The following is an 18,861-nucleotide window of genomic DNA, read 5'->3' on the forward strand; positions in this document are numbered from 1 at the left end:
AGGAAGAGCCAGAAGGGCCCTTGGGAGTCACCTGTCCAAATGCCTGTGTTAGAAATGAGGTCCAGAGGTGGTGAGTAACCAGCTGGAGGTCACACAGCGAGTTAGAGGAAAAAGGAATGCAAGATAATGCCCTCCTTGGTCCAGAACTCATCTGGGGTTCTCACCCAGCCTCTGTCTCCTGAGCCAAGAGGGCCACCTTGGGAGGAGCCACAAGAGTTCCTGTATTGCTCGTTTTACTGCTGAGTCCGAAGCAACCTTCCTCCGGATGTGCTCGGAGAGGCTTTCTGGGCCATGGGCCTTCTTTGGATGGTGAGGTGGATTCCTCCAGAGGCCTGGGCACCCTCCTGCCTCCTCTCTTGACCTGGAGAGGGAGAGTGGCTTCATTGGTGAGATGGGATTCAATCTCTATGTGGAGGTGGCACAGAGGCTGTTCCATTTGGGGTTCACAGGTGGAAGGCAGCACAGAGCAGGGACGCAGGTCTGCTGGATGAGAGGGCCTAGGAGAGGCTGCGTCTCCCACAGGTGGCATGGCAGGAGGGTGATCTGGCCGGGGCAGCAGGCAGAGACCCGCTGACCGGGAGCTGGTGGATAGCACCCGGTGGGGAGAGCCAGCAGGGGCTGAGTGGAGGGCGGCATCCTGGGACCCTGTCACAAGGGGAAGGTAAGGTGAGAAGTGAGTCCTAGGCTTCACCTGGAGCTGTCCTGCAGCTTCCCAAACTTTCCCCCAGGACTTGGGTAACTCAGGGTGGGTAGGGGACAATGTCGGGGACAAATGTGTGCCCCGGGGGCCAGGAAACCCAGTCCTAATCCTGGCATTTATAGGACTTGCTTGAGGTGAGAAGGTCACTTTACTTCTCGGTGCCCAGTTTCTGCATTAGCAAAACATGGAGAAGTAAAGACATCCTACCTCATAGCATCACGGAGGGCATACACAAACCTCGGACCACAGGACCGTCTATGTTGTGTACTGCTGGTTGCCTGCTGTTTTGTGTCTGACACACTGTCCCACACGCGTGGACCCCACGGACAGCCCATGCTCAGAGTGCACGTCCTAGGTGCCAAGGCTTTTCATGTCTCAGCAATTTCACCCTCATCGAATAACTACTCTCCTTGGAGGGGCGAAGTGACTCTTCCGGGCCACACTGCTGTTAAGTGCAGAGCTGAGATTCGAACCTGGGCAGTCTGACTCCAGAGCCTACTTGCTCAACCTCTGGGCACTGCCCCTTACTCCCTGCCTGCTTGGTCCTGAAACTCTGAAGTTCTGCCCAGTAATACAAGCTTGTCCGCGCCGGAAGGAGAGGCACAGTGATTGTCACCCAAGAGATGAGGACGTGGGGACTGAGAGGGGCAGCGGCTTGTCCCACGTCCCAAGACGCCCAGAGCAGTCTAGGCTGTGCTCTTTCTGGAATAGCCTCCCTTGTACCCTCTACTGTACACAGAGCCCCTGGGGTTCCTCGCTTCTGTGTCTGGGTGGGACGTTCCTGCAGACAGGGACCCCACCGTCACCCTCAGTGCCTCAGCCACTCACGGCCTTGTCCGGGTTCATGGCCGGGGCCAAGCTGGCCTCACTCAGCTTCTGTGGAGCCCCAGGGCTGCCGGTCTTCTGCTTCCTCCACTTGGCACGCTGGTTCTGGAACCAGATCTGGGGTGGGCGAAAACCAGGTTGGAGATCAGCCGCAGGGTTTTTCTCCACCCAGTACCTTCCCCACAAAAGCATGATCCTGACGCTTTCCCAGGGACTGGCTCTTTACAGTTTAGAAAGCTCCACAGCATCAGGATTTCCTTGGCTCAGGAGGTTTGCCCTCTGAGAGGGGACCAGAGATCAGAACCTTCAGTGCCTGCGGGGCTGGGGGCTCGAGCCCGAGTGGAGCAGCTGGATGCCATATAAAGAGGAGCGGTGGGGTCTGTGGGGGAACAGAGCCTGGAGGGCGCAGTATCTCAGCTTCAGCCAGCAGGGATCTTATAGAAATGCAAGCCTGGCCTTGCAGGCTCTCCCAGTATCTAAGGCGGAAATCTCAATTTTTAGAGATTGAAAATGCTGTGCAGATCAAATAAAACTCCTCTGTGGGCTGCTTCCTGCTGGTAGGCCATGGGCTCGCAACCCCTGTGGGCCCCTTGGCGTCTATAGGTTGAATATTGGCAGCTCCCTGTCTTCACGGGTGCCCTGGCTGTCCCTGACACGTGGGCATATGTCCTTGGCCATTCTGCCGAGGGAGCTTCACAGCGCCTGCAGGCGCTGTCCATGCAGCTCCTGACTGATTCTAAGTGGGAAAGGAAAGGGAGAAGTCTGAAACGGCCGTGGTCCGTAGCCAGAAGCATTGTGGGATGGCATAAAATCAAGAGTAAAATGTTGACCTGGGCCCTGGCTCAGATTTTTGAATCTGGAATGAGTCCATCATATTTGATTGAAAAAGGAAAAAAAGTGATGTAGAGAAGTGTTTTAGAGCCAGCCAACAGTGTCACAATTGGCTTTGGATTTGCTAGGGGGGTACTTGCAAAATTGGGAGTGTGCCCCTGGTAAATGACAAGGGGCAACTATATCTCTAACCACAGACACTCCAAGGGGAACAAATGACAGATTCTCGATTAAGTAGATCTCGGACCATGGATGGCCCTTTCCACTTCTCTATGTTGCCTTCAAAGTGACACCTATGGGGTCTGGATCAGGGGTTGGCAAACTAAGGCCAGCAGGATAAACCTGGCCTTCCTACCAGTTTTTGTATGACCCGTGAGCTAAGCATGGCTTTCACGTTTTTAAATGGTTGGGAGAAAAGATAGAAAGAAGAATATTTGTGACACGTGCAAATTACACAAAATTCAAATTGTAGAGCTCATCAGTAATGTTTTAGACAGTGACCGTATGGCTTCACAAAACCCAGCATAATTACCATCTGGCCTTCTACAGATAAAGGTCACTGGTCTTTGCTGACCACTGGTCTAGATTGTCAAGAACTATTTTGTGAATGGGGCTACATGGTGAATGATGTTCTGGAACTACAGCCAGGGGGAGAGGGAAGGCAGGAAGCAGATACCGATGGCCATCACTGATGTCACCCTGCTCCATTTCCACCTCCCAAAGACAGGCACCACATTGTAACTACGGTGACCTCATTTCCTGGAAATAATATTTGGCAAATGTGACTGTATTCAAGGGAAATTTCAGATGCGGCAGCCCTGGAGGGTTCATGATCCACAGGGTCTCACCCATGGACCCCAAAGCATTGAGGTTGGGGGCTGAGAATGGGGGCTGACAGCTGTACCTGCACCCGAGCTTCTGGGAGGTTGATCCTGGCTGCCAGCTGGTTGCGGATGTGGACGTCCGGGTAGTGGGTGAAGTGGAAGATCTTCTCCAGTTCATGCAGCTGCTCAGAGGTGAAGGTGGTTCGGACCCTTCGCTTGCTCTTTCTTTCCTCTGGATGGAAGAGGGCTCAAGTTGGGTTAGTGATCTTGCTGTTGGCACCCTGATGAGGCTTTTGTGTTACTTGATTTCATTCTTTCAACCCCTGCTGCACTACAGAGTCTTGGCCACTGGCTCCTCTGCTCGGAATTTTGCAATATTTTTCAATAGAAATCCTGTCCCTAGGTCCAGCTCTCTGATCTATCCTAAACAGTGGGGTCAAGATAACTTTCTAGAAACTCCCATGATTGTCCTTTTTGGTGTCCGGATGCCTTCAATGACTTGCCTTTGTCTACAACAGGGCATGGCAAACTGTAGCCTGAGGGTCAAATATGGCCCGCTGTTTGTTTTTGTAAATAAAGTTTTATTGGAACACAGCCCTCCCATTGGTTTATGTATTGTCTATGGCTGCTTTCGCAAGCAGCTCTGAGTAGTTGCAACAGTACCCATATGGCCTGTAAAGCCTAAAATAATTACCATCTGGTCCTTCACAGGAAAAACTTGCCAGCCTTGGTCTACAAAGTAAAAACTGAACTCCACAGCAGTCAGTCCCTTACAACCTGTTTCCAATCTAACTGTCTGGCCTTGTGTCCATGCGGGGTTGACTACGTAATCTCTGGGGCCTAATGTAAAGGAAAACGTGGTGCTCTTGTTCAAAAAGCAGGAAAAAAAGCTTTTCATTTTCTTCTGCAGTCTCTCTTGACCTGTCAGTGTGTTTTTTTGTTGTTGTTGTTTGCTTAGGTTTTTAAATTTGCCATGTAAGGTCATGCTCCCTTGGGCACTAATAGGGTGAGCGTGAAACCTCACAGGGACCAGAGCCCACCCATTGACTTGGCACCAGGGTACGTGTACTTGAACTTGAACCTCCTGCCATCCATACCCTGAAATCCCTCCCATCACTGGAATCACACAGGATGGAGGAAGTATCCGTCACTGGGTAGGGATGGGGAAACAAGTGGCCTAGAGCCCATGCTGGGAAGGAAGGGTGGTGGGAGGAGGGGCACTGAGCATTGAGTCAAGGCTTCAGGGCCCTAGTGCTTGCTTTCTGGTCCCACTGAACTTCACTTACAAAGCATAGTTTCACACGTAAAATTATTAAGAGTTTCAAGATGACCATGAGCATTAAGACTCCAAGTGTTAGGCCTCTGTGCAGTACTGTAGGCAACTACACTGGTCCTAACACAGGCCCGGGAAGCCAGGTCTGTGCATGTGTGTGTGTGATGGGGAATCAGCTATTCTGCTGGGACACGATAAATTTTGAAATGCCTATTGGGTATTCAAAACAACTCTCGAGTAGGCAGATGAATATATGTTTGGAGCTCAAAGTGGGTCTCAGGACTGTGGTTCAGATCTGGGAAGGGTCAGTGTATATTTGGCTGAGATTACTCAGGCAGGAAGAGATGTAGAGAAAAGTGGGGGGTAAGCCTGGACCCATCCACTGAGCAGAGGCTCAGCAGCCCATAAGGGAGCCGAGAGAAATCAGTGAGGGACACCACAACGGGCAGGTCCCAGAGACAGGAGGGAAAGGAGGATACCCAGTGCTGAAACTCAAGTAAGAGGCTCAGCTGTGTCTATGCTGGGGATAGATTAGTTATAACAGAGACAGAGAAGGGTCATAGCAGTCTTGTGGAACAGGCAGTGAGGGCTCAGTGGGCAGTGAAAGGGGGCGGAGGGGAGGCAGCCACTGCAGACAAGTCCACAAAGGTGTGCCGGGCACGTGGAGAAAAAATGGCAGTTGCTAACTGGAGAGAGAGTGGGTGTTCCCAGGACTAAAACAGAAAGGACAGGATAGCATCATGAAGAGCCCCCACTAAATGTTCTCCAGCAAATCTCTGTATCAGTCTGTTTTCTGGGGAAGCTGATCTGAGCCAGAGGAAGCTCAGACCCAAACAGTGCCCAAGGAAACAGGGGGAAAGAGAGCTCTGGAAAGAAAGGAGTGTCCGTAGAATTAAAAACAAGTGAGGGAGAAGAGGAAGAAAAGTCAGAAGGTATCAGTGTGTTCATCAAACACCTATTACGTGCCTGGTGTGGTGTTGGACCTTGACCTTGACCTTGGCCTGCATTTCATGCGTGCATGTTTATTTAGCTTGTTTTGTTCTAAGATGGATGTGAGGCATGGGGTCCTGAATTTGGCATTTAGGAGGACACTGAAGGTCAGAGCAAAACTACTTGGGTAGAAATATGATGGCAGAAGCCAAGGAATGAGGACCTATGTTTGCAGTAGCCCAAACATACCCAGTGTGGCGTCTGACACTTCCTAGAGACTTTGACAAATATAGGTTGAATGAAAGTGGATTAAGGCGTGAGTGGTTGGGGAGAAGTGACAGCAGTAAGTAGGAGAAGCATTCATATATTGAGAAGGTGTTAGAAGGTGGCGGGGGAGGCTGGGGAGAAGTTTCAGACAGTAGCGTGGAGCACGTCAGGAGACTGAGGGGAGAGAGACGGCTCTGGAGGGGCGCTGGAAGGGACAGCTGTGGGAGAGACTTGGCAGACACTCGCTGTACAGGTGAGGGTACCAGGTGAGTTTCGGGGCAGGTGAACCAGAAGTCGGGTCTCCAGCAGAGAGTGAGTGAGGTGAAGGGGTCAGGGCAGGAGGGATGAAGAAGGGCTTTGGGACAGCCGCTCTGGAGAAGGACCAGGAAAGCATGAAGCGTAAGGAAGATCTCCCATGTGCAGCCTTCCCTGTACGTCCTGAAGGGGACGAGGGTCACAGATGGTGGAGGAAGGATGGAATCAGTGGTAGTGGGTTTGTTTTCCTGACCATGCACTTCTGAGGACAGGGCTTCAACTTAGTTTTACTTCAAACAAAGTCTACATGATGTAATTCTAGGAACTGTGGGAAAGGTAGAACCACCCCTCCCCAAACCCCCTTCACTTTTGGGGATCAATGTCAGATGTCACAGGCCAGATGGGATGACTAAAAAGGAGGGTGGGGGTCTGAAATCTTCCTGAGGTCTCCTTTCTCGAACGCAGCTCACCTTCCTCCTCACCCCCCCAAAAGACGAGGTAAAAGCACTACAGGCTATGAATTGGAGTAGACATTGGGTAAAGAGTGGATCTTAGTTGTGATTGTTTAACAACCGAAGAGTGTGTGTGTGTGCATCCATGTGTGGTGTGTGTATATGTGTATGTGTACGTGTGGTGTGTGTGCATGTGTGTCTTGTGTGTGTGTGTGTGGTGTGTGTGCACACTTGTTATTTATCCTAATATTTGTTAGAAGGAAACCCACGGAAATGGACATCAGGAGACCTGAGCTCTATTCCTGAATTCTACAACTTGGGCCACATTTCATTTACGTTCTGGGCCTCAGTCTCCCCATCTGTGCAATGGGTGAAGAGAGCAGCCCAAATACACCCTGACATCCTATAATTCTCTTTCTCTTCAGGTGGAGGTTGGATGACCTAAAACACCTCACCTTGGGCCTGCCTAGGGAACCATTTGTTTGGTGGAAGGCGAGGGCCAGAGAGGAGAAGCTACTCCTACAGCTGAAGCTACTCCTCAATCTCTGGGATTAACCAGGCCCATTGACCTCAGTGGTAGAAATGTCATCTCATAGTCTGCCTTTGGTCTCATCCCTCTCTGTTACCCCTCAAGCTTGTTGTTAATTATTTTCTCTTCCCTCAGAGGACTTTGACTCATTTCGATAACTCTTGGGAGCTTCTTGGGAGTCACAGACAGTGAAGTTTCAAACATTATCATTTGCTAGAATAAGCTCTTGGACTGTGAACCACCTGATTGGACTTGAGAGAGCTCCTTCCCTATCTCTTTTGCCCTCCCAGGTCTACCTTATTTTAAAAAATTTTAAGAAGAGATATTTATTCTATGTTTAGAGCTAGCAGTGTGTTTAAGGGTAGAACTGAAGCCAGTAAGAATTGATACAGAGAGAGATGGCAGTGTCAACCCGTTGCTGAGTCTTAAGGAACATGTCCTTTGTGCCCAGCATCTTGTAGGCACTGGGGGCCTATCTGCAGGAGTACAAAAACGAACAAGCCATGTCGACAATATCACGCTCATTCAATCACAAGGCCAGCATTTTAGGTGATAGTAATACTGTGCAGTTCTATAGGACATTGCAAAAAAAAAAAAAAATTCACAGGATGGAAGATTCCAGGTTTCCTGGGCAAACTGTGGTGTCTGGGACAGTTTGGAGTACAGAGCTATGGAATAGGGGATCCTGGACAGAGAATGTAGGGTGCAGAACCAGAACATGGGAAAGCAAGCATCATGGAGAACAGAGGATTAGAAACAATGTAGATGATGAGAAAAAGAAGCCACCTTCTCCATTCTCTCCAGAAGGAAATTTAGGCAAACAAGGGTTTATGACTAAAAATAGACTCCTTAATAGAATAATTTTTTCAATGCTTCCATTTGTGTAACTAAAGGAGAAACTTTTAAGATACATGTGGCTTTTCCCTATTTCTGGCAGGACTGGAGGGCATAATTTGGAGAAAGAAAGGATCTACTTCTTTTCTGCATAATAAGTGACCTCTGACTTTGTGGAGAGTGGGTCGTCTGGCAAATTGCTGGTCAGTTAGAAAAATATATTTTCAGCGGCGCCTGGGTGGCTCAGTGGGTTAAAGGCTCTGCCTTCAGCTCGGGTCATGATCTCGGGGTCCTGGGATTGAGCCCTGCATTGGGCTCTCTGCTCAGCAGGGAGCCTGCTCCCCACCCCCCTGCCCTGCCTGCCTCTCTGCCTACCTGTGATCTCTTTCTGTCAAATAAATAAATAAAATATTTTAAAAAAAGAAAAATATGTTTTCATATTAGTTCTGAGCTACACATTCTCAGATGTTTGTCTTTGAGAAATGATGGTGATGATGATATGGTGATGATGGTGATGGTGGTGATGATGATGATGATGGTGGTCATGATGGTGTTGATGATGGTGATGATGGTGATGATGAGGATGTTGGTGGTGGTGATGATGATGCTGGTGATGATGGTAATGGTGATGGTGATGACTGTGGTGATGATGGTGATGATGATGATGTTGATGATAGTGATGATGATGGTAATGAATGTGTGTGTGTGTGTGCATGTGTGTGTGTCCAATGGCTCTAGTGACTTCTCCAGGGAATAAACAGACACATCCCAAATCCACACCACTGAAGAGATGGAGGCTGAGCCTCAAACCCACCACCTTGCAGGACTCAGGGTGCCAAAGTTTCTTTCTCAAGTCTGGCTGTGGGTTCTTGGAGTGCCCATAGTCAACACTGATTGTCCCCCAGCCCTTTTTGTGATGTTAGTCTAGACTGACCTCAAATTGGAGGACTATTAAAAGGAGTGGTAGGGATGGAAGGGTCCTGGGGCTGAGACCACTCCCAGTGACTGGGGCTCCCTGAAATTTAATTCATGAGACTGAACCAGAAGAGCAGTTTGGGAGGAGTCAGATAGACTTGGACCTGGCTTCAGGAAAACAGGTTTGGACCAGAGGCAAGACTTTGTTAAAAGTTTAGCTCCTTAAAAAATATATTATATGTTTATAAAAAATAAAAAATTATAAAAAAAGTTTAGCTCCTTAGGTTTGCAATGTTTAGAATGGTAGCTACCATCTCCATGTGGTTATTTAAATAAAATAAAATAAAATAAAATAAATAAAAATTCAGTTTCTTGGGGCACCAATTCTGATGGCATTGGGGAAATGGGAAGTTTAGGGTAAACAAGAAGAAGGGTGGACTTGCCAGGCCCACATCTCTGAGAAGTATCTGAGAGGCTGACTAAGGAGAGATGAAAGGCCACTCTTTAGTTTTCCCTCCAGATGCAGGTGGAAGCTGCTCCAGGAAAGGGGTGGGAGGCACCAGCGAGGCAGACATGGGTTACAGACCACAGTGGATGATAAGGGAGAGGAGGCAGGTGAGAAAAGTCAGAACAGCATGGACTGATATGGAGCAGAGAAGAATGTAGAACACAGAACTTGGCCTATGGAATTTTGGAACCAGAAGGAACCTCATTCAATGAGACGCTGGAAATAGGAGCTCACTGTGAGAGTGTCCTAGGCACTGGATGAGGTTCTTGATCATCAGGAAGGACTGGGATGTCCCAAATGCTCCAGAGGGGAGGTTGATGGGGTCACTGGGTCCCCTTTTCCCAGCTCTGGAAGGAGCACTGGATTGGGAGTGATAAAATCTTTAAGCTCCTGTCCAGGCCCAGCATCTCCTGACCATGTTCTTGGCACGGAAGCTGAGGAGCCGGTGGCCACGGTGCAGCCCACCCACTACGGTGGGCCAAGGGCACCAGGGCAGGGCAGAGGATGGGTGGGGAGAGGGTGGAAGAAGGTGGCAAAAACTGCTGCCCCTTTCAAGTTTCTCCTCTCCCTGTTATTAATTGTGTGAGCTGTGAATCACACTTCAGTGGGTCTTCAAAGAGAACGAGTCAGCAGAACTTAATTAAACCTGAGCCGTTTAGCACATCGATCATAAGAAATACACAATTTACACAGGTGATTAGGCCACCTAATTATAAACCGATGTTTCTCTGCGCTCGGCTCCCTCCCCTGATTGCTCTTTCTCCTCGGTCTGCTAATTGGCCCTGGCTGCTCAGCTAAAGGCCCTGGGGGGCTTTGCCACTGGAGGAAGGTTCTGGAAATGGACTTTGTTCAGTGGATGCAGCATGGAGGGGATCCAGGGCACACTTTGGAGCCTTTCTGCAGGCTGGGGACACTGCCTGGACATGATGGGCAGGGTACAAGGCAGAAGCCTGCCAGGGTAGACCTGGGCTGGGCTTTTCTTGCTAGCCTGGTCATGGACTTCCTACAGTTCCCCTGGTGATCATTGCATACAAGGAAAACTCCTTGGCATGGCATTCAAGGCTCCTCAAGTCCACCCTTTCCCGAATCATCTTTCTACCTGATCATTTCTAGATTCCACAAATTGGTCATGCCCTTTTATTCTCTAGGTGCCTGGTCTCACAGCTCCCCCTGCCTAGAATACTTGTCTTCTTTCTTTGTCTGGTGAATACTCATCACCAAATGACACATCACCAGATACTCATCTATTCAAGCTCAAATCAATCCAATCCTTCCTTCTCTGCAAGGTCTGTTGTGAATCTCTGTAGAAACAGCCTTTTTTTTTTTTTTTTTAAATAAATTTAAGTAAAGAGCACTTTTGGCTTGCACCATCAGCCTCTGCATTTGTAAAAACAAAAATCTCTCTTAGCTTTTCTCTTTGTGCTTACGTATCTTTCTATCCAAATGTTAATGGTGGTTAATGCTAGACGATGAGATGGTAGAGTTACAGCTACATTTTTCACCTTCTTTTTGTTTAACTGTGTTTTTTATTTTTCGATAATATACATGGATTATTTCCATGAATAAAAAACAGCAAAGAGAATACAGCCAGGGAGGGAAGACACGAAAATAAAGAGATCACTAAGGGCGACAACTGGCCTGAAGACCACTGGGAAGCCTCTTGGTGGAGATTTGCCGACGGCCAGGGAGGACCTGCGAGGGCTCTCTCAGCAGAGCAGGGTTGTTAGTTTTCTTGTGCACAGACTTACTCTCATGCTTTTTATGTATAGATCTCAGCCAATGTGCACACACACACACACACACACACTCCCCTGCACTTTCCATTTGTATATCTTTTTTTTTTTTTTTTAAAGCAGGTGTGCCCTTTGTTTAAAGGGAATTGTGTGGGGAGCCCCACACAACAGATAGCGGCAGAGCTCCTTTGTTGATGCATGTGGGGGCCCCCGGAGTGCAGCTTGCTTGGCTCCCCTTTGTCCGAGGCAGCTGTGGCCCTGCATCTCTGGAAGCCCGCCACTCCTCCGAACATAGGTTTTAAAGATGCTGATGTACGTAAATAAGGGTCAAAGTTCCCGGCTTGGCGCACTTGACCTACAGCCTCCTGATCTCCCATCCCCTCTCTGCCATTGCTCCAGGATTTTTAGACGCCAGCCACGCTGGATTTCCCTGTTTCTCAACTCCTTTTTCTCCCTCGGGTTTCCCGCACGTGCTTCCCTCTGCCTGCCGTGTCCTCTCCCCTTCTCTGCCTGACTCCATCTCAGAGGTCACCTCCTCTCTGAAGCCTTCCTGGAAGGCCTCAGACGGTTCATTATTCCCTTGTCCTTGTTCTCGGAACACATGGTCAGGTTCACACAGTCTCTCTGTGTCATGGTGTGACTCTCGTGACAGCGTGTGTAGGTCTGGTGAGACGCACACGTGGAGGGGGATGGTGTGAGTACTGAGACCTGGGGCGGCAAGGGGCTATTTTCACGGGCTTTCAGAGCGTGCGTAAGCGTCCTCCCCTCCTGTGGCCATTTCTTTCCAATCTGTACTAGTGGCAATGCCGGGGCGTAGTTGGACCTCACAGGCTGTGCAGCTGGAGCGTGTTTCATGCTAGGACACAGGAAGTGTCACAGAACTAGCCCCTAGGCAATGAGGAGATCATATTTAGTTACCCTTCCCGCCAAGCTTGGGTGAGGAAGTTCACTGTTCTCTTCATGGCCAACCCAAGTGCAGGGCTGCAGGGTGCTCAGATGAGAGGTGTGCAAAGCCATGGGCCCTGTAAACGGCAGGGAAAGCGGTTTCTAGCCGAAAATGGGTTAACAACTGCTACCTTCTGAGGGGCATCTGGGGAGGCAAAACTCTTTGGGAACACCCCATTGATTAAAGAGCAGAGACAAACAGAAACACTTAAGAGAGTTCTAGGTCTGGAGACTGAAGATGATCTATGAAGGCTTATAAGGGCCCTGAAGTGAGAAACCATCATCCCAGCATAGAACAGTGTGAGGGAAGACGAGGATCAGCAAGAAGAAGCCTCCAGACACGGCCCAAACACACCCCCTTCTCTCGGCTACCCACTCCGGCCTCGGCTGACTGGTCTGGAGGTGAGTATCTCACTCAGGCCCGGCCAATGGGTCCTTCCTCTGGGACTCCTGGACGTGGGACTTTAGAGAACTTGTGGGAAGTCGCTGGAGGCTGATAAAACTCTCAGAGTGATTGGGTGTCATTGGGAAGGAGAAAAGTTGAGCGGGTACAGAGAAGCCGCTGGATGGACATGGTGGTGTTGATCCTGGCTCTCATCATGGCTGAAGCCCGCTTATGATCCTGCCTGTCCCTTGGCTCAGTATGAGAAACTACTTCTTAATGTTCCTCAAAGCAACACATTTCCTTCTCTATTTCAGCGAACCCGATGGTTTTTGTCATTTGGAACGGAGAGTTCTCATTCATATGATCATTGCACCTTTTGCACATAAAACCCTACGGTGGCTCTTCATTCCTTTTGGGATACAAAGCAGAAATGTCCTTGATGGTCCGGCATGGCTGGGCTCCTTTCCAGCTCTCAGCCCTCACCTTGCTCCCTTGAACATCTTGTCCAACACTAAGTCCTTGCCCTGGGGACTCCCTCTGCATGGAACGGGGGGATCCACCTTCCCCCACTCAGTGTTCAGACTGCACTCAACCATGGGCTCCTCTGGAAGCCTTTGCCGGCACTAAATGTCTCAGGTCATAGGCCCTCAGAACCATGTCACCTTCTCCCTGGCACTTAGCACAGCTGTCATTCTGCTTTCACTTATGATAATCAGGTGGCTCTTTGTCGTCCCTACTAGACTAGAAGCTTTGTGCGGGCAGAGGCTGGGCTTGTGTTTTGTTCTCTACATCGTCCCATTCCCAACTAAGCACCTCTGGTGGCTTTAAGATATGTTTGCAAATTCTTGGATGGCTCTCAACCCAGGAATTCTTTTCATCTTTAACATGGCCCTACTCAGTCGCTCACAGAGCAAAGGGAATGCGACGGGAACGCTGCTAGCAAGTTTCTCAGGCTGGGTCGTAAAAGGACACAAAAGGACGTAAAAAGGACCTAAAGGACACCCTTTTACGACCCCTCCAGTTGGGAGGACACTGTAGTGGGAAGGGGAGAGCCCTGCATAGGAAGAAACTGAGGTCTCCTGGTCAGCCGACTGAGCTGCCACCAACTCACCAGCCGTGGAGTGCCTACCTTGGAAGCCGATCCTTTATTCTGGCTCAGCCTTCAGGAGACTGCAGGCCCATACGACATCTTTCCTGCAATCCCATGAGGGACCCTGAGCCAGAGCTCCTCAGTGGAGTCACTCCCAAATTCCTGGTCCACAGACTCTGAGTGAGACAATTAATGTGTATTGTTATTTTAAGCTACTGAGTGAGGGGATAATTCCTTGTGCAGCAGTAGATATGCCAGCCACTCGGTGGATTTTAGTCACTCTTTGACGCTTGCCTGGATGTGGACTACAATGGATAAATCAAATTTAAATGACAGCCAGGGCTTTGTGTGTCCTCTGTCTGCTCTGATTTCTCCTGGTTCTGATGTTCTGTGTCCTATCATTAGAGTAGTGTTGTCAGTGCCCTGCTTGTAGCCCTCAGAGCTTTCTGTGCTCCAGATCAACTTCCGACTGCCAGGATGTGTATTTCTGCACTCAAAAGCTCAGATAATTCTGAGGAGTATGGTTGCTCCATTTCCCAAAGGATTTAAGCTTCAGTTTCCCACCGGGGTCACTGGCTTAATCACACATGCCTTCTTTGTGTGATTTCACTACCTCTGTGCTGTGTCCTTACATGTCCCACATAAATCCCTTGTGCTCCAATTTTTCCTTCTGGTCTGTTTTTTTGTGGGAGCTCCCAGGAGGACAATGCTTTTTTTTGCAAGCTGGGACCAAGCCTTGTTCTTCCCTGTACTGCTACAGGGCTTAACATTCAGCCAGGTTCTCAATTCTAGAATCAGCCTCCCGATGCCCTAGAGGAGTGTCTCCATGGTCTCCTTAGGGTGAGGCTCTGGTGGCAGGGACTGAGAGAGGCTGAGGGGTGACCAAAACCATACTTATCCTGGGGCACTCCAGGTTTTAGCTCTCCTCCTTCTGCACCACTCCTGTCTGCTCTGATGGGAGCCCCTGGGTGTACCTCTCTGAGTATCAGAGCTGTTCATCACAAGGCAATGAGACACTTATGGGTCTGGCCACAGCCGGAGCCTGGATTCCCAAATCCCGGGACCAGGAGCAGAGCAACGCTGCTTCCTTGGGTTCCAGACTGAGGTGGTTGGGGAGGGAGGATGGGAAAGAGAGAAGAAAAAGAGGAAAACCAGGGGCTCATTCAGACTTCTGCCCTCCAGACCGATAAAAGTCAATTTCTGTTGTTTTAAGCCACTCTGTCTATGGTGGTGATTTGCCACAACAGGACCAGGAAGGGAAGGGGTGGGCGTGGGAGAGGAGCAGAAAGAAACAGGAAAAGAGCTAGGAGAAGGGGAGGAGGAGCAGAAGTTTTGAAGGGCAAAGGTGTGGAGGCATTTAAAGGGAGGGAAAAATCAGAAGTCAGGCTGCTCTGTGTGCCTGGAGGGTGAGCTCAAGGGAGCAGGACAGGTCTGTGAAGGACTTTGTCACACTAAGGGGTTCAGTGTTGGTCATTTGCACCCCGAGGCCAGTTGGCCCTCTCCTGGCTTTATAAATAAAGTTGTACTGGAACACAAACACACCCACTAAGTCACACATTGTTGACTTTTCCCTCGTGAAGGCAGAGTTCAGTGGCCCTTTGCAGAAAAACTTTGCTGACCATGGCAATAGGATTCCCTCAAAACCCAAGGATGCCATCTACCCATGGCCAGCTCTACCACACAAGCACTGCCTGGAGGGGATGTCACCAGGACTCTCAAGCTGCTGACCCCACCCCTGCTCCAGGGGGATGGTCACTGGGTTGGCTTTGTTTATCTCCTCAGTGTCCAGCCCCGCTGGCTTAAGTACCCAGCAGTCATCTGGGGAGGGACTGAACGGGTCAAGGATGGATGAGAACAGAGCTGAGCCCCCCACAGCCAGAAGCCCTGTCCTGGTTACCCATTGGAGTGGCTTTTTTTCCTCATCTTTCCCTACCCTTTGCCCCAGGCATCATGATTTCCCTGCAAAGTGTCCTCTGTGGCACAGAGGCCCTCTCTTTTCCCCGGGTCTGGCTTCCTTGTGATTGGTCCTCCCATGACTTTGGAGGGTCCTGGGCTTGGGGGGTGGAGGGGCGGCCTCTCTCAGGAGTGAGTGGACCCCTGGCCTCGGCATCCTTTCAAGTAGGGAGACCTTCTTGGATTTTTCCATTGGCTTGATATGTGGGAGGGTCCAACCCCTTATGAGGGTCACCTCCATGAGAAGTGAGAGAGTCCTGGCGCTGGTCCTGGCCTGGGTGACCGAGCTGGCCCCACACATGCGCATAGCTCGGAACAAGCTATTCGCCTCCCTGGGCCTCAGCTTCCCCCAAGAGTGGTCCTCGGACCACCTATATCAGGGTCATTTGGGAGAGTTTGCCAGAATGCAGATTCCTGGGAAGGCGGCGGTGGGGTGGGGTGGGGAAGAGAGGACAGATCCTGCGGAGGCCATTTGCCCTCTTGCCCACAGCTCCTGGCTACCCTGCTCCTGCCTGGCACGGACAGCCTCCACCCCTCTCTGCGGGGAGGAAGGCTCTGCCAGAAAAGGACCACGAGTGACACCACCGAGGCTTTCCAGCCACCAGTTTGCCATGGAATCAGTCATGGCATGTTTGAGCTGGGAGGGACCTTAAGAATATTCTGGTCCTGCTCTTTCATGCTCCAGATGGGGAAACAGGGGCCTGGGTGGGGGAGCAGCTTGCCCGAGGTCCTCCTGTGAATTAGCAGTACCAGACGGGTTCTCAGAGGCCGGATTTCTGGAGTCTGGCTCCCCACCCTCCACGCCCAGCGTCTCAACGTCTCTGGCTCGTGGGCAACGTCTGCAAGTTGCTTTTGTGGTTTCTGACACGGTGACCTCCCATCCCTATTATTATCTGCTCAGCGTTTTCCCAAGTAGGCTTTTTGTTTTACCTAAATAAATAAATACATTCTAAAAGAAAACCTCCCATCATGACCATAAACGGATAACCGGTGTCACATGTCAGAAATGGAAGGTTAGGGTAGGAATCATTACAGAACTGTTGACATAAATAAGCTGTCTGCGTAGACCTCAAACGCATTTTGGAAACCACCAGCAGGATCTTCACTGGCCTTTTGGGAATGCGGCAGGAGATGTACAGATTTAAGCCGCATTCAGGAATAGTCTGCGTGGACCGTCGCAGGCCACCGGGGTTCAGTTCCAGTGCTAACACTCACGTGGTTTCTGCGGGTGACTGCTCTTCTCGGGTCCCTCATCTATAAGTTGGGGCTCACAACTGTGGCAGTTACGTGGGCAACAGACAGCGGAGTGCTGCGCGAGCCACAAGGCACTACCCATCCTGATGTGTGCTATTTCGACAAACCCTTACAAGATGGTCTGTTCTTCGTCCAACAGGATAGCGGACTTGGAGAGTGCCAGCATCTTCAGGGGGAGGTTTAGAATGACTGGCTCCCTTTTTGCCATCACCATTTTCAGACTAGAGGAAGGAAAGCTTCCCTGGTGGGGGGATCGGACCTCCCCTCTCCTTTCTTCTCTCCCCCTCTCTGCCTCTTCCCCTGCCCACCTCTCTCTCTCTCTAGGACAGAGAGGGGACTCGCAGACTTCATGTAGCTGCAGCAGGAGAGAGTCAGGTTAGACTCTATTGCTCATTCTTCTCACTGGAAGATATTAGTGAGCTTCCAGAAATGAAGCTGAACTTTTTCCCATGATAGACTCCGCTCCAGGGGACAGGCAGCCCTCCAGGGTTTCCCCCTTGCCTGCACTGAACACAAGCCTGTCTTGGGAGATTGAACTTGGGGGAGGGAGCAGAGCTTGGTGATGGTAGGAGGAGGCATCCTGGGCTCCTTTGAGCTGCCTTTCCAGCCTGTCCTTGGATTCAAGGGGTTGAAAGCAGAGAGAACTGGGGACCCCACAAGTGAGATACTCCAGTCTCACCGACAACCAGGCCTCAGCAGACCCTCGTGACCACCCTAGCTGCCTTCTTCTTCCCTCACTCAACCAATTCCCTGAGGGTGAATCTGAGACCAGAGAGAAAGGGACCTTCCCAAGGGCAGGCCGCAGTCCGGGGCACGCCGGAGAGTGACACGGAGGAGGATTCCTGCCTCGCAGCAGGTGCATGTGTCCACCTTGTTGCCCTTCCTCAAACTGGTTTCAAGGACAGCTGTGAGGTCTGCCTCATCGTTGTTGTGTGGGGACAGGCCCCGGGCTGGGCCACTGGCCTGGGAAGGGGATCGGGGTGGGCCGATCCCAGGCCCAGCTTCAGCTGTGGGAAGACGTATGGGCTGGACTCTGCTTACGAAGAAGACTGGGTCGGACTGAGCAGGTAGGTGGTTGGGGGCAGGCAGAGCCAGGACCCGCTCTCCAGCTGTGTGATGTGGGGACATCCTGCACCTTGTCTCTCTCGCAGCCAAGTCTCCTTGTCTGTCAATTACGATAATCATGCTTCTCTCCGGTCAGGGAAGAGGAGACTCCAGGACAGCCCCTACCGCCACGGGGATGCCATGAGAATAAATGGACGCCAGCATTCTTAGCTGTGGCCTGCTGATGGGAGCAAGCCCGTGTTTCTGCCTCTGCCGCTGAAAAACCCAAGCCCTGGCTAGACAGAAAGGGACTGGCCCGGCACCTGATCTCTTTTTGAATTTTGGGGGCTCTTTCTTCTACGGAAATGGAGCACCTTTTCCTTGCCCAGCTGGCTCTTGGGGCCCTCGGAATGGAAAAGAAATGACCAGAAGACACTTACCCTGCGGCTGGGCCTGCGGGGGCCTCTCTGGTCCGGAGCTCACAGCTGCTGCTGGCCGAGTGTCCTGTTCACCTGCCCTTTCCGACCTGACCACATGGCTCCTCTCGGTGGGCCTCTTTAAGATCTCCTCAATGGAGAAGGACAGTCCCAGCTTCCTGGGGGCCTCACAGCACCCCGAGCTTTTGCTCTCCATACCCTGCAGAGGGCAGGGCTTGCCTTGGGGCACTCAGTGGGTGGCTGTGAGGAGGGGCAGAAGGGGACCTTGTGTGCGCCCAGGGCGAAGCTGGTGGAGGGTAGCGTACTTCCTCCCCTGGAACTTCTGGAATCAAAAGGGCAAGCGGAGGTGGAGCACGGGGAGCCTCATGTCAGATTATCCAAGCACGATTCGGTCTCTGCACGGACTCCCATGGGCTATTCTAACTGCCCCCCCCCCCCCCGCCAGGAGGCAGGTCACATTGGGAGAGCTGGAGTGGGCTGTATCCCAGGCCCGTGGGCTCAGAGCTCTTGCAGACTTGATGTCACGGGAGCCGCCATGGCCACGCTGGGTTTGGTTGTACTGCCAAAGGTCTTCTCTGGGGTAGTTGCTTTCAAAATCCCTGGGCTAGGTCGGGATCCCTGATGTCACTGCCGTCTAAGCTAAAGAGCTGGAAGGAAGAGGAACGTCCACGTTTGTCTTTTCTCTGGCTTGTGGCCCTGGCCTGACGGCTCTGGCCAGCTTCTAGAAGGCTGGAGTGCCACCTTTGGGCCCGAGGAGGCCAACTCCGATCCGGGCCACCTGCAGCCTTGAAAGGTGTTTCCAGAAACCCTCTTGGACTTCAATTTCTGCTGCTTCTGGACTCCAAAATAGGCTTTCCAGAGTGCCTGGGCTTCTGCC

General features: G+C 51.1%; 1 protein-coding gene across 1 annotated transcript; it reads right to left on the bottom strand.

Moving 5' to 3' along the window:
- Positions 1–320: 320 nt before the first annotated feature.
- On the bottom strand, positions 321–18,521 carry ISX (intestine specific homeobox). The gene is given in 6 exon segments (XM_032347724.1): positions 321–645; positions 1,529–1,642; positions 3,261–3,412; positions 17,988–18,182; positions 18,185–18,224; positions 18,510–18,521. Coding segments are annotated over 6 exon segments (753 nt in total). The 3' UTR covers positions 321–405.
- Positions 18,522–18,861: the final 340 nt, after the last annotated feature.

The sequence above is a fragment of the Mustela erminea genome, chromosome 6 (assembly GCF_009829155.1).
Source record: "Mustela erminea isolate mMusErm1 chromosome 6, mMusErm1.Pri, whole genome shotgun sequence".
NCBI classification, from domain to species: Eukaryota; Metazoa; Chordata; class Mammalia; order Carnivora; family Mustelidae; genus Mustela; species Mustela erminea.